We start from the raw sequence: 25,800 nt of genomic DNA on the forward strand, positions 1-25,800 counted from the left end.
TAATCTAAGTAAAGTGGTACTTTACAACCCTGAACTTTATAATCCAATTTCAACCATTTTGAGTTGTAGCAACAGATGTAATTTTTTAAATTTGAAATATAACTTTTGATAGTTATTTCTATCATGTTCATGCTTTTTGAATTGAAATTAGTGTTTCTCAGTAATTAGTACTGTTTTCTTAGCAATTCTGCAGATCCAGAGTACACATTCCTCCATGTTTGTGACTATTTTAGTGCACTATTGTATGGCTGAGTAACTAGCATAAATGCCCAAACCATCTAGTCTATTCACTAAAGAAAATCAAGCTACCTTTAAACCCACGTAAAGCCAGACAAAACCCTAGTGCTAACCGTGCCTGGGGACTATGCTTTCTGTTCTTCTTGGCACCTGGAGGTCTTGCCTCTCAGTGGAACTGCTTTCTTTTATTCTCTTAATAAAGCACCTTAGATCTTGTTAGGAAAGTGCTACTCCAGGGCTTCAGGCTCAGAGGAAACTGGGCTTCCTTTCACCCCCTTGTCTCTGTGGGAGCCCCTCTTAAAGGTTCAGGGATGCGGGTTCTCAAGTGCATTGCTGAGGAGAGAAGGAGCTGAGACATGAACCTCTGTACTTTCTCTCAGAAGTCTGTGTTCTTCCATAAGGTCCCTCCTGGGACAAGCTACAATGTATATGAAACAGATGTGGATCAAAATAAAGCACTGGAAAAATAAATAGTGGCCGGGTCCTGAGGAGAGTCAGCTATGTCTCGCCACCATCTGCAGGATCGTTTTCTGTGGGAAAAAGTTCTGGGCTAGCACAGGACGCCTGATCAGTGACATCCCCCACCTCTTAGGCAAAGGAAGGCTGCCTCATTGGAAAGGGCCTTTGCTCTTAAGGACTGTTGTTGCTCAAGTTTAGAAAATTCCATAGCATATAGTTCTAGTTAAGTGGAAGGAAGATAGTGAAATTACACCATCGTTGAGATAGTTTAAGAGGGTGGTAATCCCCTTCTTGGAAAATGTGAGGCAGAGAAGAGGGAGTCCGAAGATTTGTAATGGAAGGATTTCAGTCTCCAAAACCAGAAGAGAGACCAGGAGTTGGGAGTGGTCATCGTGTTACCTTTGCCTGCCTCTGTTCAGTCCTCATGTGTGTCTCACAATGCAGATACCACTGTAACTTGAATGTTTTATGAAAGGAGATTCATTCTGTCAATTTTCTCAAGGTCATTAGTGTAGGCAGAGCTCATACTACTTCTATGGAGCAGCAGAGCCTGGTTCGCAATCAGTTTGCCTCTGCCTCCTGTTTGTTTGGCTTAATTAAAAGGAGCTGGTCCAATCAGACACACAGGCTGAGTAATTAGGAAAAGAGTAAGGTACAAAGAATGGGGCTTTCCTTTTAAGGACTTGAATGGTAAGTAGTTCAATTAAGAATTAGCATGGTGTGAAGTCAAATACTGTAGACTTGTCATGAGCAGGAAGTATGTAGTTTTAGTGTCAAAGAAAGCCAACATGTAGGAAAGCCACATTACATAGTGGTCCTGGGAGAATGGACACTTACCACTTGAAGTTGAGCAAGGAATATAGCCTAGCGAGGAGACAAATCCAGGACAACCTTGGAACTGCCCTCTGCCATTTATGTGGCTCCCCAGGCCCTTCCTGATGAATGCACTGGGCTGTAGCTCAGTGGTAGGATTCTTGCCTAGCAGGCTTGGAGCCTTGGGTTTCATCCCAGCACTAGAAAAAACATAAGTCAACAAATAAAAATATGAAGTGATTGCAGTCCTTCTAGAGCCCTATAGTCCAGTGGGGAGACATAGGTGTGACAGTGCCCGTGGATGCAGGTGCAGACTGAGGCAGTGGCACAAGAGCACTCTCTGCCAGTTGCCTCAGCTCTGCCATTGCCTCCCTCTCCTCTCTCCTCCCAGGCTTGCGGTCCTTGTCCTTAGGAACTCTTGCTTATTCTCACTCTTCTCTATGAAGCTCTGCCCTCTGATCACCCAGCAGTGTCTTCCAAGTCTGTATATTGTTGATGTGATTTTTGCTTCTCTTGTTTTCTTCTGTAGGATTTAAGATAGTCATTATTAAACAGATGAAGCGGCCTGTCCAGTACAAACACTCTCTTCACCTGTTAAACCCCTTCACCAGGCCTTGTACCTAGAGGGGCCTTAAGCATCACAGTTGTTATGACTATGGTTTTTTTTTTAAATACCAGATAACGTAATTCTTTTGAAATTTGAGAGGCTTGAAAGAAAATATAACCTGCAATATTAATTTTAGATTCGTGGCTGAAGCTAGAGCCTAGATACTAAAAGGTGGCATTGTTGCTGACACTTCGAAGATAAGAAGAATATAAGTATGTAACCCTAGGGTTAATTCTGAACTCGTTACTTTTTAAAGACAAAATTGTAGGAGATTTTTGTGTTTCTTTCCTGGCAGCTTGACCTAGTTTTCCTGCTCCATGTAATACCAACCATACATTTATATGACAAGACTAGCTTTGTTCAGAGCTCCAACAGCCTTGGGTGGATTCCAAGTCTTACTGGAAAGCAGGACTAGAGAAGACACAGGACATAGGCCACGTGCAAGATGTCAACCATGCCTGTCCTCTCATGGTGTTCCATGACATGGTGCCAGTCACTTAGTGTTTATGAAATTGTAGGTTACACAGTTTACTGTAGCTCAGTTTTCTCTCTCCTCATGGTTTTAGTCTAGCTGATATGCTAAGGTAGTTTATTTTCCAAGCTGGCACATTTTATCTAGTTTTACAAGTAGAATTATATAAACTTCTACTTCTTAGAAGTTCATTCTCCTTAAAGAAATAAACATTACTATTATTATTATTATTATTATTATTATTATTATTATTATTATTATTGTGTGTATGTATATGCCTGTGTGTGCATAGGTGTCATGTCAGAGAGTAACCTGGAATCCATCTCTCCCACTTTATGTGGATTCCAGGGGCTGAATTTTGGTCCTCTGGCTGTGGAAGCACCTTTACTCCCTGAGGTCTCACCACCTTCATTTTTTTACTACAGTGTTAATTGTATCGACTATGAAGAGCAAACAAGCCCCAAGTTCCTACATTATTCTGACTGATTCATTTCTGTCTTGGGAACTTAGCACATTTGTCACAGTGCTTATTTTACTGTAATTAAAACAGCTTCAGTAGTTAGCAAAAAAAAATAGTGCTTAAAAAAGAGTGACTTATGAAGGACTGTCACAATTACACAATTCAGGTTCACAACATGGGGTGAGGATGACAGGTCTTAGAAAAGGCAATGGTTCCACAATTACAGCAGAGGGATGGCTGTTGTCTTTTGAGTGTCTGCCTTTTAAGAATCTCTCCATTTATATCTGGAAGCTGCTTATTCCAAGAATGGGGTTAGGGCAATGAAATTTGAAGTATGATCCTTGATTCTCTTATTCCACATGTCAATGTTAGAAGAAATTAGTTTATTGATAGAGAATAAAATATAATTAACTCTTTTTCTTTCTTTCTGCTTCAGAGTACCAGTTATTAGGCCAGATGTGGCTAAGTGGGAGCTCTCGGTAAAGTTACATGATGAAGATCATACTGTTGTGGTATCCAACAACGGGCCAACATTTACTGTGAGTTTTGCTTGTTTTTGGTAATCTTCCATTATCTAGGAAAATTTAGAACATTTTTAGCCTCTCTGGTGTCTCTTCACAGACTCCAGTATAGCTCTGTGTTTGTCTATATGAGCTGAATATAAAGGGGACTTTTTGGTCTTTTATGCTAATTAGGAACACATTCCTGGATTTAGCCAGATTCTAAACTACTTCCTGATTCACTTTTCGTCAGTACTCAATTAAAAGTCATAGGTTTGGTTTTGTGATTAATTATCCCTCCAGACTGTGCTGGCTGTGCTAGGAGCCAGAAGCCTTGGATAGATAGCATTATCTTGGGATTCCTGTGTGATGTTCTTGAAGAAAAGCTTACCTCCTGATGCCATTCTTTTTTCTTATGAAGAGTATAAACTCTTTGCGAAGCATCAAGACAGAACGGTAGTAGTTTAAATTCTGGTCTACAATGAACACAGGCCACTCAGATTTCAGTGTTTATACGGTGGTGTGGATGATACACCTAAAATCTGTGACTAAAGTTCACTGGACAAAAACTGAAGAGCTGCTGCTTAGGGAGTAGCTTTGTGTGTTTTCCTGAACAAGGAAGCAGCTGTGTTGTTAGCATGATACCCCTTTACCCACAATCTCTTCTGTGACTCAGTTGCTTTGAGATACATATTTTCTGGGGAAAACAAATGACTTTTGACAGAAGACTAGAGCAGAATGGAAACCAAAATAATGTAATTTTATTCTAAGTCTGATGAAGCTCAAAGGGTTTGGGAGGTTCTTGGTCTCCATGAACACACATGGTTGAAATACTATCCAGTCTTTCAAAATATTGAACTCCAAAGTGAGGAAAGTCAGTTGAGTTTATTTATAATAATTTTCTGGATTCCAAAGTCTTTCTCCTTCTCTCTTATGCAACATAATATAAAACTGGTTCAAACAGCATAAGAAACACAAAGATTAGTGTGTTCATTGCTTTAAAGATGAAGAACTAACTTTATATTGAAGACCATTCATTTTGAAGGAAAAGGTTCAAGTGGTCTTGATATGTAAACAAACTGGCCTAGAAATGTGGTCCTCCAATGACAGACATCTGAGCAGTGTACATTCATTTTAAGTGTTTTGCCTGGTATTTGCCTGACTAACTGCTCATAATGAGATTTAGGAATAGATAATCTTTCCTACTAGACCAGTAGCAGCTACCTTTGCAAAGACTCTTCAAACTACTACATAAGAATATCTAGAATTGGACCACTGGCTCAGTGGATAAGGGTTCTAGTCTCACTAGCTTGAGGACCAGAGTTCCATCTCACAGAACCTACATAAGAAGCTACATATGGTGATGCCAATCTATTATCCCAGCACTCCTGGAGCCAGATAAGAGACAGAGACAGAAGAATTTCCCAGAAGCCCAACAGCCAGCTATACTGGAGCACAGACAGCAACAGAAGAAAGAGAGACTGCCTCAGCTCAGTGTTGCCCTTTGAACTCTGCAAGAAACCATAGCATGCACTCCCCCTGTCCTTCATACCTTTTACCTGGTATCAATCAACCAACATTCCAAAGAATATCCAGAATCCCTAGACTACCCATGGTATACTAATGTAATCTTTGTACTAATGAATAAAAAAATCCAAATGATCAAAATAATACTTAGCGTTCCTGGTTGGAGGATAATTTCCCACTATCTTAAAAACTTTAAAGTTAATTTTAAAGGTTAGCATATAAAGTTCTGGTATTAGTTTTAATACTGTCATTCATACTTCGTTGAAACTTTTTTGTCTTTCCTGCAGCCTTCCTCCACTTTTCCTGGTTCTCTTCCCACCCCCAAAGGCTTCTTTGTGCTTTTAAAATCTTTATAGTTCATTAGTTCAATTTTTTTCATTAAGAGAACAAAATACTTTCAAAAAGCATAAAATCACTTCATTTAAATTAAAATTAGAGTCCCTTCCATCCTCCTAATTTCGTGTTATATGTTATATTGTATCTAGTACAACTCAATTTGTATTAGAATTTAAAAAGCTGGGCTTGGGGGTAGCTCTATGGTAAAGCAGTTCCTAGCATGCATGAGGCTCTGTGTTCTATTAAATCAACAGCACAGACCTACTCGGGAATGGCAGCGTGAGATGCTCCATGGAGCCAGTCTTCAGCAAAGTACCATCGTGAGAGAGTGGTGAGAATCTCCACCTGTAGCTGCTGTGTGGCTGTGTGTAGAAGACAGGAAGGCATCAGCTAAGAGACTGTCAGGAAGAAGTGAGTTCAGCATGGCTACAAAATCAAATCAGTTAAAATGTCTCCTCATTTGCAGTGGTAACCCACAGGGAAAACAGTTCCATTAATGAGCGTGCTATCGTGGAGTGGAGCAAGTACAGTGAAGGGAGTGTGAACCATACATGGTGCAGCGCACAAGTCGAGAAGCACACTTGGTGCAGTGCACAAGTTGTGAAGAATACATGGTGCACATGTACAAGTCGTGAAGCACACATGGTGCACATGTACAAGTTGTGAAGCACACATGGTGCACATGTACAAGTCGTGAAGCACACATGGTGCACATGTACAAGTTGTGAAGCACACATGGTGCATATATACAAGTTGTGAAGCACACATGGTATGACACACAGGTCATTGGAAAAGGATGAAGGAAGAACACAGCCTCCTGGTTATAAACTGTTGGAAAGATTCAGTCATTGCTTCCTCATGATCTAAAGACTCCCTGTAATTCCTGAATAGAGCCAAGTTTTTGTCAGATCCTTAAATTCATGTGAAAGCTTAAAGATATAGGATTGCCAAAACTATCTTTAAAACAAACATGGGGATGCATAAGTCACATTTTCACCCTCAGTGTACTGAACTGGAGCGAGCCCTTCCATCAGGGCAGACAAGTTTATTACTGGGGTAGGAATAGTCCTCTAATCATTTGTAGTCCTGAGTGCCTAACTCAGGGTGTTCTCAAAGCCTTAAAACAAGCAGATGTGTAGTAGTTCAGGAGGTCATGATGCCTGTGCTGAGTACTGAAGCCAGGGCTTTTGTACCTAAAAAGCATGTGCTCTACCACCAAGCTACATCCGTACTCTAAAGTGATGCCCTACAGAGGCACTAAAATGATTCAGTAGAGGAATGGATAATTCTTTCAGCAAATGGCAGGATACCCATATACAATGAATGAAGCTAGATTCCTTCCTCATACTGAGTTAATATGCAAAAATTTAGCCAAAATGAATTTAATCCCTAGAAGAAAGAGATAAACCCTCTTTCTGACTTTATATGTTACTGTATTTTCATAGCATAAGCAACACAGGAAAAATGAATAATATTTATCAAAATTAAAATGTTTATGTCAAAAGATACCAACAAGAAAGTGAAGCCAAACCCATAGAATGGCAAAAACCACTTAAATGCTGAATAAAATCATGTGTTGAAAATATATAAAGACAACCCTTAGAGGGAAAAGACAAGAAATTCTGGTTTAAAATAAGTGAGGACTCTGAGTACATCCCAGAGACTAGCCCATCAGTGGCATGTGACAGGCACATCTGTACCACAATGCTTCCAAGAAGAACAATCAAAACTGTGAGTGCAAAAAGTTGTTACTTGCCCAGGTGGCTGTCAAGAGCTAGAAGCAGGGAAACTCACACCCCCATGTTTTGTTGGTGAGTGTGAGACATGGCGCCTTGGAATTTTTCAGAAAGTTAAATATCTGGGTTATATGGAACCTTGGCCTACTCTGTTGTGAAGAATTACTCTTGTGTATTCACTTAAGCACTTGTATCCTTATACTAGACACGTTTAAATCTGAATCATATCAAACTTTTCAAATAATAGTTATGGGACCAGATAGTAGCCTCACAATGGTGAATTAAAGGTGAGTATATGTATTAATTTAGCCTTTCTGCAAAATGATTTGATGGCATTCATAAAAGATTTGGCCTTTGGCCTATTAATTCTTAACCTCTGAGCCATCTCTCCAGATCCCCGGAGACATCCATACTATTTAGAAAGTTTAATTTCTTAAAGATTATTATATTTCATTTATTTGTTTTGTATGTACACTTAAACATGTAGAAATCAAATGACAGCTAGTAGGAGCTGGTTTTCTTCTTCACCATGTGGGTCCCAGGAATCAAAATCAAATTGTTAGGCTTGAGAAGCACTCTTACCAGCTGAGTTATTTCACCAACCCCCAACTTTTAAAAAAAATTTCAAGTGTCTGTGTGTGTGTGTGTGTGTGTGTGTAGGTCAACTTTCAAGGAGTTGGTTCTCTCCACTATGTGGGTCCTAGGTGTTGAACTTAGGTGGTTCGGTGACATCAAGAACTTTTATCCACTGAGCTATCTCATTGGTTCTGGTTTTTATTTTAAATTTAAATTTAATTTGTCATTATTGTAGGGTGCACACAGTGCATGGAGGTCAGGGACACCTTTCAGGACTTGGTTCTCTCCTTTCAGCTGTGTCCTTCCTCCGTGGCTTCCCAGAGTTGAACTCAGGTCTTCAGCCTAGCATAGCAAGTGCACTTTACCCTTAACCCTCTTGCCAGCCCTAATTCCTTACTCTGTTTTCTTTATTTTGCTCTTATTTGTGCTCACAGTGGTTTGTAGCTATATCGTTGTTTGTAGTTATGTCAGCCTATTCATAGATGTTTTGCTGTAACAAATGATTACCTGGATCTATCTTTGCTAAGACCTCATGCTGCCCTATGGATGGCACTGCACCTGCCTCACTCATTTAGTTGTTGGGGTTGCCCTGATGTGTAAATGCCGCTGAGCCCAGAGAAGTTCAGAAGCTGAGGCTCAGAGTCACAGTGGATTTAACTCTGCTAGACTGTGGACACAGTGTTGGTAATTCGAGGGATAGTGATCTGGGATAAGAGCAGCTATTGCGCCTTTACATCTTTGGCTAGAGATGCAACTCAGAGGCCAAGTACCCACCTAGCAAACATGCTGTCCTGAACTTAATTCCTACTACCGCACACAGTTTTAAAATCGTGTGTGTGGTTGTGTGTGCGCACGCCAGCATTTGTGGGCACACCCATGCTGTAAAGCACAGCGTTGCGTTCTCTCATTCTACCAGGTGAGTCCCTGTGACTGAACTCAGGTCACCAGGCTTGCTGGTATGCAGTTCTATCCTGTGAACCATCTCACCAGCCCTCCAAAATAGTGTTTATAAACCTTGCTAGTAGTTCTTAATAAATGTTAATATTGTGATAATGATTTTTTGCAATGATTGCATAAATTTTATACAAGTAATTATATTTTTTCAGAGACTTTTAAGGTTTGGCAATAGCATTCATATCTAAGGAGTTTAAACTCTCATTTTGTTTTCTTAATAATGTTCATTCTGGTTGATTCAAAATGATCTTATCTTTGGATGCCTGTGGTGGAGGGAGGGAAATGTTGTAGAGTATTCATATCATTTAAATTACCACCCTGTATTTTTCTTCACTAAGAAAAGATACGGTGATGAACATCAGGATAAAAATAATAATTACATATGGATGCATAATAAGAAATAATTGCATACTCCTTATGTGGCATTTTTCTTCCTTGATATAATCAACTTTTCCCCCTTTGCTCCATCACTATACACGTGTAGACTTCTGAACTAGGACGACATTCCACCAGCTTGTTTTCATATTTGAAAAACATTTCAGAAATTCAGTTTTAAAGTATAGCCCCATGAGCAGTTTTGTAAAATGCCATTTTAAAAACTAGACAGTAATTAGATGAATTTAGAATGCCTATTAAGTGATTTTTAAGAATAAGACCATTTTTTAAAAAGACTTTAGTCTTATATTATGTGTATAATGTTTTGCCTGCATGTATGTATGTCTTGCACCCTGGTACTTGAGAGAGAGTCATACCTGGAATTGGATGGTTGTGAGTCACCATGCAGGTGCTGGGAACTGAACTTGGGTTTTCTGGAAGAACAGCCAGTACTCTTAACCACATGGCCATCGCTCCAGCCCCCTTGCCATTTTTTTTTTTAAAATGTAAACATCAAGCAAGGAATCAAAAATGTCTTTAGCAAGATCACTCCATCTCTGTCCCTTTATAATTGAGGGAAATGCTGAGGGATGTGGCTACTGTGACTTTCATGGGACCACATGACTCCTGGGGTTTATTGTTTCCAGGCAATGTAACCTATGACAGATTTGAACTGAGCTGTGCATCACCATATTCAGCTTCAGTTTCCTCTTTGACTAACTTACTTTCAAATCCACATGCATTGATTTGCTGCTTTATGTTCTTGGCAGTTTTTAGGAGAGTCTCTGGGCCCCAACAATGACATTAGTAAATAAGGCCTGTTAACAATTATAACTTATGACAACTTTTAGCTTCCTCATTTAAAAAAAATAATTTGTGACTCAAATCCATGTATGACAAATGAAGACAAACATGTTTCCAGCAGAGTTGGAAAATGAGTGTTGCAATCCACATAGAAGCTTGTCAAATGGTGTGATCTGGTCCAGGGAGATACAAAATCAAGATCAGGTATTTTAAGTTAGCCAACATACTTAAACTTTTTACTTCTGTTCTTTTAATGTGAATTAAATGTTATGATCATGTGAACTACTCATCGGGCAGTGTGTGTGTGTGTGTGTGTGTGTGTGTGTGTGAATTACAAGCAGATTCTAAACAAAAAAAGCAGAATTTGAAAAGCTACATTTGGAAGAAATTATCTTCTGACAGTGAATTTTTACCAAATGCATCATGTAACATGATATTCATTCAGCAAAGTTAATTTTCTTAAAAAATTATTTTTTTCCAGTTGAAAATATTAGTAGGAAAATAAATCATTTTATTTTCTTTTTCAAGGTATTTATCAGGAGACATTGCCTGTAGCCTGTCTCTGTTTTGATCTTTTTTTTTTCCCCTAAATCTTTATTGAATTTGTACTTTGATGGTTATCTGCATTCAAACCATGCGTTTTGGTTACTGTCACTCTCAGGATTGCCTCCCTCCCTACGCCCTCCCCCCCATTACCCATCCCTGCCTCCCTACAAGCCGATTTCCATATTCATGTTATTTTCAATTAGCATATATCGTGTTAGATATCATTGTGACATTTCAAACAAAATGAAGTTTTAGACACCTCCCGTCCCCCGTTAATGTTACACAAGTTAAATATGTCAGGCTGTCTTGCCCAGAACATTCCATGTGGGGCGATGTGGAGAGCCAGCAGATGGGAGAAGCCTGTTATTCAGGTGGAAATGTTCAGAGATGACTTACAGTGCAGAGGGAGAGTGTGAATGGCTCCTGCACAGTGAAAACAAGGACCACCCTCCTCAGGCCAGCTCAGGTCGAGATGATGGACAGAAGCCATCTTCATATGCAGCAATGAAAATAAGTGTTGATCTGTTATGGGTGCCTTGACATATAATCCCAACACTCATGAGTAGGCGAGAAGCAACATTTATTCATGCTCAGGCTGGGCTACACAGCAAGACCTTGTCTCAAAAATCAACCAGTCAACACACATAAACCCAAAGTGTCACCTCAATTTATGTTCAAATGTAGGGAGTTTAAGAGAGTGTCCATAACAGTATTGTTTGTAACTGCAGAGAATTCAAACAACTCAAAGGCCAAGCTTGTTGATAGTTAAATATCTGTGGCACTGTCAGAACACTGACATACGTGCAGCTGATAAAAATGATTGTCAATCCGTTCTTTGTACTGTTTTCATTAAGAAGTAAAAGCAAAGTATGTTCTTTAGTTGAAAGAAAGAGTATGTTAGGACAGGTGTGGTAGTGCATGCCTTTAATTTCAGTAGTTAGGAGGCAGGGCAGGCATATCTGGTGAGTGACAAAGCCACCCTAGGCTGTACAGTGAGATTCTGTTTTGAGCGGGGTAGGGGTAGGAGGTTGTGTCTGCTTTCATATATGTGAACAGAGTGTCTTTGGAAGAAGCCACAACAATGTGGTAACTGTAGTTGTTGCCCTGATGCTGGGGAGCCAACTGCCTGGCTCCGTACAATGCCTAGGGTATCCAGATAAGTGCTCAGATAAACTTCTGGCTCATTGGAGAGCTACTGAGCATAGGCATAGGTCCATAAAATATAGTTTCCGAACTGCCTTCAGCTGGAACTCTGAACTTGAAAGTAGATTCTACAGACCACAGAGTGGTTGGAGAAAGAGTGAAAACATGTTTGGCTCCTCTCTGAGATGCCCCCTTTTTCTTCTTAGAAACATCTTAAGAGATGCTTGTTTGCTGATAGCACTCTGAAGATTGCTCTCAAGCTCCCAGGATTCATAGCTTTACTGATTGTGAAACACCTCGAATATTTTAGGTAGTAGAGTGGCTTAAGGAAGGAGGTCCCAAAGTCACTTTCTGTATGGCTGTCACTTCATACCCTGAGAGCCCACAAGCCAACAAATATCTTTTCAAATCAGACACAGCCAAGTCAGCTTGATATCTGATGAAGAGGGTCAGATAAACAAGGCTGTGGAAAAATCAAGCCTGAAGAGTAACTTGCACAGCTTGATCTGTTTATATTTTAAATGTAGCCTTTCCAGTGGGTATCATAATCTGCTTTTCAGCCAGAAGCCTGAATTTTCATAAAAATGTGAGGCTCCTGCCCATGTAATCTGGAAAATTGCCCGTCTAATTGGGAGCAGGGCTGCACCTGCACCCTCTTAAATGGCTCAGGCATGTGGCGCTTAAGAGCCAAGTTGCTTGTTATGGTGCTAAGTGAGGAACAAAAATAAGCTATAGTCCCTCAGTTCCAACTACTCTGGAGATGAAAAGCACTAAGTGGGGCTGGTGGTTACCGTATTAGAGTTGGCAAATACTGTGATTAAGACTTCAGCTGGGTTTTAGTATTATGTTCAGGTTTCTGACACTTTCTGAAGTATTTAATTTCAGGTAAAATGCTTAATGTTGACACAAGATATCCAGCTTTAGTTCAGGTCATTTAACCTTATAATCTGTTATAAAATATATGCAGTACTATGGTAGTATCTTTAGACACTGACCAAATTTTTACAACAAAAGTATTAACAATTATTTTGTTAATTTTACTTATGTATTTCCTATCCCATTTTTTTTTTTTGAGACAGGGTCTCACTGTGTAGCCCAGGGTGCTTTAAAGTTCAGCAAACCTATAAGTCTCCTTTGTGCTGAGATTACAGGGGTCATCACTATTCTTAGCTCAATTTTCATATTATATTTTTGCATCTCAAACTTATTTACAAATTAAATGAACATGGAAATCATTTGTTGAAATATCATTGAGTGACCCAGCCACTGGATACACTGTTATCATTCTGTCGTCATTATAGTTGCAGTGAGTGTCACCATTGGTTACCGTGTCCTGAGACATAGGGAAGAGAAACAGTGGTCATCAAGACAGGTGATATATCTGACTTCTCAGATCTGTTGAGGGTGACAAGCATGTGAATGATGAGAGAAAGAGTGGGTGCCGTGGAGAACAGATAGGAGCTCCTCAAACCTGGAAATGGACATGGGTGGGGGTTTTCAATAGGAAACCAGCAAGCCTGAGACCTGCAAAAGGGTGGTGGGTGGCACAGGGGATAAGGTCACAATCTTGAAGGCTTATATAAAATGTATAAAAAGAATTAAACTGAGGGAATGGATGAAACTGTGTATGTATCTGTACATGTGACATTTGGGGCCAGTGGCAGGCAGGGGGAGATGGGATTAAACAACCTCCCTGACATCTGTGGATGCCACTGGAACTTGTAGACCTTTGGGATTGGTCTGAAAGGCAGTGGAGACCACAGAAAGCTTTTCTTCAGGACACCTGACAGTGATCTGATTAGAAAGACCACTGTGTTTCTCTTCTAGGGAATAAGTTAGAAAGGCAAGGCTGGAGTTGTGGAGGGCTGTGAGGAGGTCAGGGAAGCTGCATGGAGGAGGTATGAGTCTTGTGGAAGGACATTGAAGTGCAGAGACAGTAATGGCTTTTCCAGCATCAGAAGTTAGGGGAGAGCAGGCACTGAGGTGAGCATCTGGCTCTGGTTCTTGAGTTCATGTTAAAAGCCATCTCAGCACAGATCTGTAATGAAGACAAAGAGGAGCTCAAGGTATTTGGCAGCTGAATGACAGGAGCGTTTGCTGAGATGTGTGCAGAGGGATCAGAGATAACTAAGGCGACTGCAGACCTGTTTAAAGAACCTGGCAGTGCCCACTGGGTTGTTGTGAGTGAAGTTCTATGGCCCAAGAGAGTGCTCAGTAGAAGTCTGGCCTTCAATTTCACAAAACCAAGCTGAAGTATGGGGAGTAGAGAGAGAAGAGGCCCAAGGAGTACTGGACCTGGGGTCCACCAAAGATGTCAACAAGGGGCAGAGAATACTGGGGGGCAAAAGCAATTTAAAGAATCAGAGTACCCTGGTTCAAAGCACTGAAGCAGCAGCAGCAGAAGGAAGACTGAGCTGTGTCCATTTCAATGATGTCATGAGGACAAGGTGGAATATTGGAGTTGAAGTAGGAGTGTGCATGAGTGTCTCGTAAGAAAGGTGAGGATTTGGGTGTAAAGGTACGTATATCTTAGTGCTCAGGTAGGACTTACTTTTTTGAAAGTAAGTCTTTCTTAAGGTGAACAGTGGAGCCACAAGAAGGAAATGTTTGAAGATTAAGAGGTGGGGAGAGGCTGGAGGAGGTGGAGGTGAGGGAAAGTGGCAGTTTCTCCTCCTCTGGAGGCTGCTGTATGGGGAGGACTGGAGGGAGGGGTGTGGCCATGAAGTACTGCTTGACATTGGAGAGAAATGATGTCCACAAAAGAGGCTGAGGTGCAACATCCTCTGAGCTTCTGGTTCAGGAGTGGGTGCAGCATGAGTTGTGTGCTTAGACTTTGGACAGGAGGTTGGTCCATGTGCCAGGGGACAGGTAAGGGGGTGAACACAGCACAACCTGACAGCACTTTAAGCTGTAGGCTTCTACTTTATTCTAAAGTTATTAATCATTTTGGTCATCTCTTATATGCAAAATATATTAGATATGTTGTAGAGAATGATATTGACCAACAAAAATAGTGTTCAAATTAATATGTTGTAAAGATGACATGTGTTTTGATTATTGTGTTTTTAGTAAACTCATTTGGTTGCTGTGGGTAATTCAGGACCTCACACATGCCGTGAAAATCAGTGTTACCAAGCTATCCTGTCAGCTCTGGAAGCTTTGAAAATAGTTACATTGAAAAGTATATGGATTTTTACTTCATGACCAATAGTGAAAATTGGAAAGTGTTTGAATGCTGAAAACTCCTAACTGCTGAAGGGCACTGAGGGATGGGATCTCGCGCTCACAGTAAAGACAGTTTTTCTTGAGCGTATGGTTGGGTATCAGGAAACCAGTGGCACCATCATCTCCCAAGGTGACAGCAGCAGCCTGTTAACACAGTACTCAGCAGCTCAGTGTGGGTGGAGCTCATTGGGCTTCTTTCTGCAGGTCAGCCTGGCTTGTACCACACACACGTGCACGTGTGCCATGACAGTGCCATGAGGACAGCCCCATGGGAATTGGGTCTTGCCCTTCTCCCTCTGTCCCTGTGTCTCTGCTTCCTGGCATGTGGTCTCATGTGCTAGTGTTACAGCCAGCTAATGGGTGACATTACTTGCCGAAGTCTTAAAAGGTTGCAGGGACTTGGTCTAATTTGTTCAACCTCATCCCAGTCTTGGGGAACTTGAGCAGGGACAGCTGTCCTTTCCGAAGTGCAGGTGACTCCTGTAGAGCAAATCAGGTGGCCCAAGAAACCATCAGTCCAGAGATGTGATTGCTGACCCGTCCCAGGGTCTCACTGAAAATGTAGGCACCTGTAGTCAACACTTGGCAATATTTCAGAAACCACACACTGTACTGGCAGGCCCATGGCCAGGGCACTGCCCCGCCACAAGGGGACAGTGACCAGCCTTCAGCACAAGTCAGTTCTCACGCACACAGAGGTGTTGGTACTAAGACTGAAACCTTCATAGATTCTATTGGGCATATTTTCTTTTTAGGAACAAAGGACAATTCTCCTGTTTTTGAGCCATTCTTTTGTCAATTCTTCAAAATTGCATGTAACTTTATAAATATTTTAAAAGATATAGTTTTGTAAATATTTAATATTCTGCTAATTTGATTTTGAATTGTAAATGTCAAGTATTCTGTTTTTGGGGTTTTTATGTTTTATTATACTTTGTTAAAAAGGAAAAATTGTACATTTTTAGACTGTTTTTATGAGTAAATTTAATGTACGGAAAATAAAAATTAAAAAAAAGAAAAGTATATGGATATCTCATATTTAATTAAAATTTCAATGTTGTTATTAGTAAAGTTTATTGGAACTTAATAGGTTAGCTTCTGACAGTGTATTTTAACTTACCATGGTGAAATGAATTTAGTTATTTTATACTTTGTATGTGTGTGTGTGTGTGTGTGTCTGTCTGTCTGTCTGTCTGTCTGTCTGTCTCTGTATATATCCCACAGTGCAAGTATGGGAGCCAGAAGACAATTTGTAGAAGTGAGCTTCCTCTTTCCATGTGGGTTCTGGGATCAGACTCAGGTGGCCATTCCTGGCCACAGCAAGCACCTGGAGAGATGTCTTTCAGCCCCTTGGAATGCATTTTTTAGAATATCATGTAATCACTTCTGAAGACAAACTCCAAAATGAAATATGTTTAGAATTATAAAATAATTGCTAAAAGAACTTTAGGTTACTGAAAAGGTATGGTGAGAACATCTTGTCAGGAATGGAGAGATGCCCAGTAGTTAAAAGCACATACTGTTCTCAGAGAAGACTGGAGGTTCTTTCCAGCACCTACATTAGGCTGCGCACAAACACTTGCCCTATATTAGGCTGCGCACAAACACTTGCTAGCTCCAGCTCTAGGGTATCTGCTGGCCTCTGCTGGCCTTGCAGGGCAACTGCACTCATGTGTACACATCTCTACACAGATATACACTCACACACATTATTGAAAAAAAAAAAAAAAACCACAACCCTATATTCTTGTGTGCTAGCTACAAGTTTTATGTCAACTTGACACAAACTAAACTCATTTGAAAAGTAGGAAACCTCAATGAAGAAAATATCCATAAGATCCAAACCTGTGGGTAATTTTCTTAATTAGTGATTGATGGGGGAGGACCCAGCTCATTGTGGGTAGTGACTAGTGGGTGGTTTAGTGGTTCTAGATTCTATGAGAAAGCAGCCTGAGCAAGCCAGTAAGCAGCACCCCTCCATGGCCTCTGCATCAGCTCCTGCCTCCAGGATCTTGCCCTGTTTGAGTTCCTGTCATGACTTCCTTCAATGATGAACTGTGACAATGAAGTGTAAGCCAAATAAACCCTTTTCCCCCAGCTTGCTTTTTTTTTTTCTTTTTGGTGTTCCTTGAAACAATAGAAACCCTGACTAAGACAAGCTAGTACTAGGATTATGGGGTGTTGCTGTTATAGCCCTGACTATGTTGTTTTGGGAAAGACTGTGGATGGACTTTGGCATTTTGGGCTAGAAAAGCCATTGAGTGTTGAGGGCTCAGTGGACTGTTCAGTGGGAGCTTGGAAGACAAGAGTGTTGAGAGCAACTCAGGATGGAAGCCTGGCTTGTGAAGTTTCGGAGGGAAGTTTAAAGACCCTGTTGGGGGCCGTTTACTACTTTGGATTAAGATTCTGTGGTTCTGATCAGCTGGGGCTGAGGAGTCAGCTGTGGTCACCAAGAGACCAGCACTGCTGATGTGAAATGTGTGCCTGACTGGTTGACATGGATGCTGCTCAGCTGAGAGCTGAGAGATTAGCAGTGGTTAGCAATAGACCAGCATCATGAAGGTGAAATCTTCTGGGAAGTGTGTTCTGAGATTCTGAACACAAGCTGTGTTTCAGAGTGTCCTGGCTTCCTTTCAATGACGGACAGTATCATGGAAGTGTAAGCCAAATAAACCTTTTCCTCCCAAGCTGCTTTTTGTCATGGTGTTTCATCACAGCAATAGTAACCCTAACTAAGACATTGTGATATTTCAAATTTCTTCATACTCTAAGAAATAAAAAAAAGGCAAAGTAAATATGTTAATCTAAAGGGTTTAAATGTGTATTTATGTGTTGTGAGCACATGTGTATCATGGGAGCATGTATGAGAGTCAGAGGACTCCTTGCAGATGTTGGTCCTCTCCTACCCACCCAGGAGGTCCCAGGGATTGAGCTCAGGTCATCAGGCATGGAGTTAAGGGCCTTTACTTGTTGAGCCATTTCACTGGCTTGATGTTTTATGCTATTGGATTTTTGTTTTTTAGCAGAGAAAAAAAAACTAAAAGGTTTTGTCTTCCATAAAGACTATGATTTCGGGGTTGGTGAGATGACGAAGTGGTCTGTAGTGCTTGCTCTGCAAACCTGATAAACCTGAGTTTCATCCCCTGTGTCTATGGTGGGAAGAGGGAACTGATGCCTGAAAGTTGCTTTGACTTCCACATGTGTATCCAGCATATGAGCACCCACACTCACATGATAAGAATAAATAACAATTTAAAAAGAACAGAATTTCCATCTTTTCAAAGTCAAATTTGGAGAATATTATACTCAAGCTAATTAGTTTTGGTTGTGCAAGTCGAAAAAAGTAACCAGCAAAGAAAATACAGATTAATACTATATTTGGACATCAGAGCATCTGGAAAGGTACCAAAATATTAATTGACAGAATTGGTCCCATGTGCAAGGACTTGATGTGAGAAGGAGAAAACGGTGTTTGTGTGGCAGCTGGCTCATCTGAGTAAATCACCTGCCTATCTAGAGGGTTTTTTTTTTTTTCTGCAGCCCATAGTAGTAGAGGAAATATATCTTTTTCTTCTACCCTTCTAAGTTCTCAGCTGGGCCCCTGTAACAAAAGACAAGTTAACAAAGCACACACATTTATATAAAAGCACTTGAACCTGACTCAGGAGTAAGCTTCCCAAACTTCTAGAAGCTGTTACAGCTGCTTCTGCTTATATATGTATTGTATATTTGGTTAACTTAGTTACAAAGTGTATTTAGCAATATTGATGTTCAGGACATTTAAAAACTGCAATCCATACGTGTTATAGAGTACATCAGGCTTTATAGCTTTGGCTTTAGGAGGCCATGGTAAACTACTTTCATTCAGCTACTTTACAGTTTTGAATTTAGGAGTTTTGAATTTAGGAGGCTGTTGTAAACTTTGTTTCATTCAGTTACTTTAATTTTCATACTTCACTTTTTAATGAAGTTTTTCAAAAGTGTCACTGCTTTTCTCTGCTGGGGACGGAACCTGGGTCTTGTACATGCTAAGCAGGCGCCCTCCCTTGGAACTGCATCCTCATCCTCTTTGTTTTTCTTATGCCAGGCTGGACCTGGCTGGCACTCATGTGAATCAAATGCACAAGTTTCTTGAAAACTCTACTTTTCAAGTGCTGTTTTTTTCCCTATTTGTATAATATGGTAATTTCTGTACCAAATGTGAAGTATTCAATGTATATTCCAGACAGTGTTAAAGTAATGACTTCAGTGGAGAAACCATCTCCCTTACTCTTTGCCACACTTTGCCTTTTTCTCTGTGCTGGAGGTGTGTGCTTGTATGTAGGCTTCATCCTGCACTGAAAAGTTCCCTTTGAGTTGGCTTGAATTTATTCATCTGTCATGGGATGCCCCTCAGTTTTAGAGTCAGAGGAAGTGGCAAAGAAGTTTTTAATTGTGTGAGAAAACAAGTTATATTTGAAACTAATCTGTGCCTCCTTGAATTCACTTTTGAAGAAAAGCATCACAGGATGTAGACCTGACCAGAATTTAGCTTCCATAGGCCAGCTCTTCACTTGAGAGAAAAGAGCTCTCAAGGGGCAGGAAGGTGGCCCAGTGATGTGTTCATGATGACTGAGTGAGTGAAAACCCAGAAGCCAGGCTCTCTTGCTAGTGAAACTTTGCCACTCATCTGTCCCCTCAACTGTCCACTCATCTGTCCACCCACTCATCTACCCCTCCTTTCTCTGTTGTACTAGGGTTTGAATTCAGTTTCTGGCATATATTAGGCAAGTTCTTGACCTCTGAGCCTGACAGCTGACTTTTAGCTGCTGTGTGGATAAGCATTGGTTTATCTCTCTATCTACACCCTATGTAGGAGGGTGAGTTGGAATTTTTTTCTACTTTGGGACCTTGTCCATCTACTGTTGGTCTTTATGTAAAAATGTGATTGCCCCATCTAACTGCATGTGTCTGCCATAGGCAGTGATGGGGTTAGAAAGCCTCAGAGGCCAAATATTAAGAGGACTTTAATCTTTTGGGACAATGTTCTAAATTCTCACCACAACTCTCTTCCACTGTCATAGCCTGAGTGGTGTCTGTTAAGTAGAATATTTTTGTTAAAAAAGATTTTGAAGTTCTTATCTCCTTCTGCTGGCTTTCATCAACTACCAGAGTCTTTACATCAAAAATCCTGGTTTGGTGGTTCTGAAAGTTAAAGACTATCATGTCAATTTTTGAGTTTTTAGCCACATACTATCAAGTGTGTGAAACACTTTAAATGTTGGCTTACCATCTCCCCTCCAGAGGCCTTCCTTCTAGAAGCTTTGTTAAACGGGGCCAGAGGCTAGGAAGAGATTCCCAGTGGTGATGAGTGGGAATGTCCTGCCCTTGCTGATTCAGTGGTGAGGTAGTTTTGAATCTTGGCATGATTCTTTCAGCTCTTGGAATTCCATAAAAACAACATCATTGTCATGGAGCCTCAGTGTGCAGCAGCTGCACTGAGTGTTTTGATGTCTTCGAAGAAGGCGGACAAGGGCTTCTCTTTGAAATGTGTGAGGCAGCTTGAGATGCCGCTGCTCACATGGAGTTAATTAGTCCTTCCTGGGACTGGATGTCCGCTTGTTGCAGCTGAATTCTCATTCCACTCACCCATAACTAGAAACACCCCGCTTCAAACGGGTTTCTTCAAAGAAAGAGGGGTTTCGGGTTCTGTGTTTTACTGCTTTTTGATGTTGGTTTCCCTTTAACTGAGAGGACCTCATGTTTATACAACTGTTATTATTAAGCAAACATAGCTGGCCCCACCAAGGCTCCTTTTGTACCAGGCTGGTTAGGCTGGCCATCCGAGATGAGATGTGTGGAATAGATCTTGCTTCTCGGATCCCACAGCAGCTGTGCCTTCCCAGATTTTGCTTGTGAGTGAACTGAAAAGATGGCACTAGCCTGTGCATAAGGCCTGTATGGGTACCCATATGAGGTTACACCCAGAACCTGGAAATGGGACCAGTGTCAATCACAAAACAAAGCCAACAACCAAGCCAGTTTTGTCACAGTGCAGATGGTGCTTGCTTTGACTTATTTGCCCATGGCACAGGTCATGGCATTTTCCTCAGTAAACATCTTGAAAAGAGATGCTTTTTACAGTACAATATAACTTTAAAATGTGCTGAGTTAGTACCTCTGAAATTGGTTGCACAAACTGTCACATTTCAATAGAATACCTGGTGCCTTGCACTTCGCCCAATAATGTTCTCTTCTCTCTTCTGCTTACTATGTCTAGTATCCAGTGGGCCCCACCACCATAGCATTCTCTATCTTCTCTGTCCACCTCCCAGTTACATTTCTGAGGGTTATGTCACTCTCTAGGACTGTACGTATGCACTCTCTGTGCTCTGATGTAAAGCTCAGGGGCTTCAGAAGCTTTTCATCCAGGAGCACACATTTGCATTTCAGATCTACTTGGTGCGAACAGCAGAGGTTTAGGGAAAGATCAAAAGTTACTTTTACATTGCATATTACCTTGGCCTTTAAGGAAAGATAAAATCAACTTTGGCTGTTGAAGCTTAATATTGTTCCAAAGCCACAGTTCACAGACCATTCTTGTGTCTTGTTTCCATCCAAGAATCTGTAGTCTCAGGCTACCTGAGGCTCCTGCTCTGGAACTCAGTCATAACTGATCCTCCCATCCCTACACCAGCTGCCATGCTGCAAAACTGTGGCAGTTTCTTTGATTCAAAGATCAGAGATACCTGTCAGTTATTTAAAATGGCCAAGAAAAGTTTAAACTAAAAAAGTATGTTGAGCAATGACATCATCTAGGGCTATATGGATAGGGCCAGGCCATAGTTGGTCATTGAGCTTTCTATTCTTGATCACTTGTTTTATGAATTGTGGCTGTTGGGTGGAACTCCTAGTGTTAGGAGAATGATAGACATGACACAGAAATATTTTATTACATTTATATGAATGTATTCACTTTGAGAAGCACAGGTATGGTTTATTCAGGGTGTCCTTTTAATGATTTTTGCCTTTACAACAGTAGCACATGGTTCTGTAATTTTCTTTATTTGTTGGTGATGCTCTAAAAAATCTCGGTAGAAATACAAAATATCAAGGGTCAGAATATTAGTGAGTTGTCTTTTATGTCAATTTACAAGACAGCTTGTTAGGGAACTATTCCTACCTGGTGAAGTTAATATGCAGTACATCACAGTGGTCATGCTTTCTATTATGCAAACGGGGCAGACTTGTTGACATCCAACAAGTCAGATATAAGGATATAGGCCACCATATTCCATCCTCCATTTTTTCTAACTTAGTAAATGCTGATGATAGCTAGGTTAATTTTTCTAACCAAGTTTAGCATGGGGCCAGGTAAGAGGTGGCAGAGAAACGAGTTTATACTGTTTGAAAACAATACTCTTAGAAGATAGTGGAACTTCCTCTGTTCCTGACAATTATGTGACTGTAAGGGGAGGCCATTTAATTCTCCTGAACTACAGCCACAGTAGTGTATTATGAAGCACTGGTCACAGGAAGACAAAAGTTTCATAAGGCAGAGATGAACTTAGATTTAAAGCCTGAGCTGGGACGAGTAGGCTGTGGAAGCCAACAGGGGCCAGGAATTGTTTTAGAGCCTTGGCTTTCCTCATCTATAAAATCAAGATATTATCTTCTAGGGTTTTTGTAAAACTCAAATGAGGTAATGTATGTAAAGACCCTAGTGAAGTGGCAAGTCTGCGTGTGGTAGGCGCTTACCACAGTGCTTGTTCCACCTTACATGTGTGAATTACACATACTAGTCTGGTTTGTTTGTTTGTTTGTTTTTACATAATCCAATAAAGTTTATACTCTGCAAGCAGATCTCTTCCCATTTGCGAACAACATATGAATAATTTGTACAAACAGATAAACACACAAACATTGACAAGACTTGTCAGTGCCAATTACTATTCTGGATTCTAAAACTCTGTTACTCATTTCTCGTATGAAACCCTTGTTGAGATTGTAACATGATAGCTCAAAGGTACATCTAGAAATAGTCTTTGTGTCTACGTGATTGATTTGGGTAAGTTTTGTCTAATGAGACTAGTGAAGCCATCACAGACTTCTGTTCTCTTCCCTCTCTGTGGCCCTGGGACCCTTCTAGTACTTGAGTTAAAGCCTGCAGTTCTCTTTTCACTCACGGTAGGTGCACCTGTGCTATCAAGGTGCCAGACTAAGTCCTGCTCTCGGGCAGTTTGGTCCAGTCTCCACCTACCTGTCCTGATTCCATGGCCACTTTCCCGAGTATCTTGTTTGTATACTCTTTACTTCATGGCTGTCCTGCAGCTGCTTTCAGACAGCCCTTTCTTTGCACTGCAACCTCCACCCCACCATGTTTTTCTCTTGCTCCACTTGTCACCAACAGGAGTCTCTGACCTCCTGAGGCAACCACATCAAACTGGTTCCTTCACTGCAATGGAATCTTGAGCAATTTTTAACTTTCCTGTGCCCCAGAGCCTTAGATTCTCATTTCTAAAAACCCAGTTCATGATCTTCCTCCTGTAGGATGCTCTGAGGAGCCAATGAATGAGATGTACATTAGATACCTGGTTAATGTTCCTTTTCTTTTGTTTAGAACCATTTCTCTGAACAAGTGACAAAATTAAAACAGCTGGAAATAAAAGCAAAGGACATTCATAATCTAGATATTACCAGAATTGAAATTTCTGTTTTGATTCAATGAATGTTTCTTTCCTAAGGGAGGATGTTATAAAAGGAAATCATGGTGTTTAAACCTTGATAAAAGGTAGACACTGCTAAATTTTAAAGTTCTGTGAGCAGAGCCTGTGCCCTGTGTGCCCTGTGTGCCCTTGGGATCTGCACACAGAGACCTGCTTACATTGCTGTTGTTCCACTTATCGCTCGAGTTTTTAGATGAAGACCGTTAGTCATGTTTAGATGTATGATGTATAGCTCTCATATGGAGTATGTTTAAGGAGAGAAAGAGAAAGAGAGAGAGAGAGAGAGAGAGAGAGAGAGAGAGAGAGAGAGAGAGAGAGAGAGAGAGAGAGAGAGAGAGTGTGTGTAAAAGCACAGCACAGCCTCGTATCGTAAATAAAGTCTGTGGGCAGACTTGTTGACTAACTCTCAAACTCAGTTGGACAAAAACTGCTTCTGCTTGCTCTTAATCTAGTGGCAGTGACTTACACCTGCTGTGCATATCCCTTATTCAAGTTCAGCATAGGTAACAGAAGGGCTGGGCTTAGTGCCTCTATGATCAGATCTGAAAGAAACTTGGAGGAATTTGTGATTTTGTTTATAGACTGCTACTGAAAACACCAAGGAAGTGTGAGAGCTGGTTGGGGTTGGTGAAGTGGGTAGTAGTGGATTTTACTTGTATTTGTTTACCACAGACTAAAAACAACCTATTCAGTCTCATTCCACACCACTGGTTTGGGTGCATTCATTGACATTTTACCAAAAGTTTCATCCAAGTCTAGTCTTTTAGTTCTATGCACCACATTTGTTCTAAATGTTTGATAGGCAAACTACTTCATACACACACAATACATTGGAACCTTTACCTCACCATTTCATTCTTGGATGAGTATAGCATTCCAACTCGTAATTAAGCTGCAATACAAAAAAAAATATATACTAACTTACAAGGAGGAGACTCTTGCTAGCATTCTGTAGATCATTTGCTTATTCAAGCATATAAAACTTCAACAAGAGGAGGTAATTTTGCTTATATTTCTTGATTTGAATTGTTCTACTATTTGGCACTGGGTGGAAAAGGGAAAAATCATATTGAAAGCATTGTTCTGCTAATGAAGTTGCTTGTCCTCATTTGTGCCAAATTTGGCAGGTAAAATTACCATTTATTCTACTAGCTGGAGCTGCAGAATAGATCGTTGAGGAAAAGTAGCAATTTAAGTAATGACACCAGATAGAACATGCTACATTGTGTACATCTCCTGTGCCTTCCGTCTGTATTGACGTGCAGCTTGTACTTCCTGTCATGGCTGCACTTGGCCATTAAGCACTCCATTGGGTCTAGGAGCATTCATCAGCTGTGGGCAATGTACTCCAACTGTGGGATTGAAACAAATATTGTTACTATAATTATAGTACACCAAAGTGAAGCATCTGACCCAAAGATAAATCAAAGACTGATGAATTGTTTTGAGTATTTTAAAAGTGTTTCATGAGTTTAAATTGTGAGCAATTCTTTAAACATAAAGATGAAGTAGATGCTTCAGTGTACAGATTTCTGCTACATTAAGTATTTCTGAGTCATTATAGAAACAATAAGAAATTTTGTGCTTAAATGAGAAAAATCTCAAAAAATTAGATATTTATTTTAGTCATGTGTTTAAATGAAATGCGTAAATTTAACATTTGATAATCTTGAAATGGTTTCTTTCAATTCATAAATATATATTTGAGGTAAATATATAACTTGTATATTGTATTCTTGTATATTGAATTTTCCTTGGTTATAAAACTCCAGATTAAAACAAAATATAGTTTACAGATGAATACTAAATTTGTCCATCTCCTAAAAAAAATCGAAACTTAATTTGGAAAACTTGCTTTAAAAATAACTCTGTACAATTAAGAAATTATCATCTTGCAAATGCTATCTCAGAGCCAGTTGGGGTGGTATCAGTCACTCTTTTCTGCAGGCTAACCTAACTGGTAGGCAGGTGCAGATGTTGCAAAATCTAACATGGCAATTGACACTAATTGGCATAGTTGTTGGCAGTCTTCTCAGAAAGCAAAGGGCTGAATGGTTGAATGGATTTAGCAAACTAAATGATAATAAGAGTTTTTCCATGCATCTTGAATTACTTTTGTGATCCAGACTAAATAGGGACACTTTATTATGACCCCATCTTCCAATGAATAGAAATTGGAGAAAGCATTCTATGTAGGATATGTGGTTAGTGACTGGTTTTCAGGTAACCTTTTATAGCTATCTGCTCCATTGCCCATTTGCCCCCCTCCTATCTCTGCTCTTAGTGCTCAGAGAGGACCATGTGAAGTAAGATGAAAATTACTGT

General features: G+C 40.4%; 1 protein-coding gene across 2 annotated transcripts in view; it reads left to right on the plus strand.

Annotated features, from left to right (window-relative positions):
• Window positions 1-25,800, plus strand: part of Pcca (propionyl-CoA carboxylase subunit alpha) — a 308,071-nt gene that overhangs the window by 178,151 nt on the left and 104,120 nt on the right. For both annotated transcript variants that reach the window (XM_028771105.1, XM_028771113.1), the window contains exon 19: window positions 3,485-3,587. In XM_028771105.1, coding sequence (XP_028626938.1) covers window positions 3,485-3,587 — 103 coding nt within the window. The remainder of the gene's footprint in view (window positions 1-3,484; window positions 3,588-25,800) is intronic.

Source organism: Grammomys surdaster, unplaced genomic scaffold, assembly GCF_004785775.1.
Source record: "Grammomys surdaster isolate TR1022 unplaced genomic scaffold, NIH_TR_1.0 65, whole genome shotgun sequence".
NCBI lineage: Eukaryota > Metazoa > Chordata > Mammalia > Rodentia > Muridae > Grammomys > Grammomys surdaster.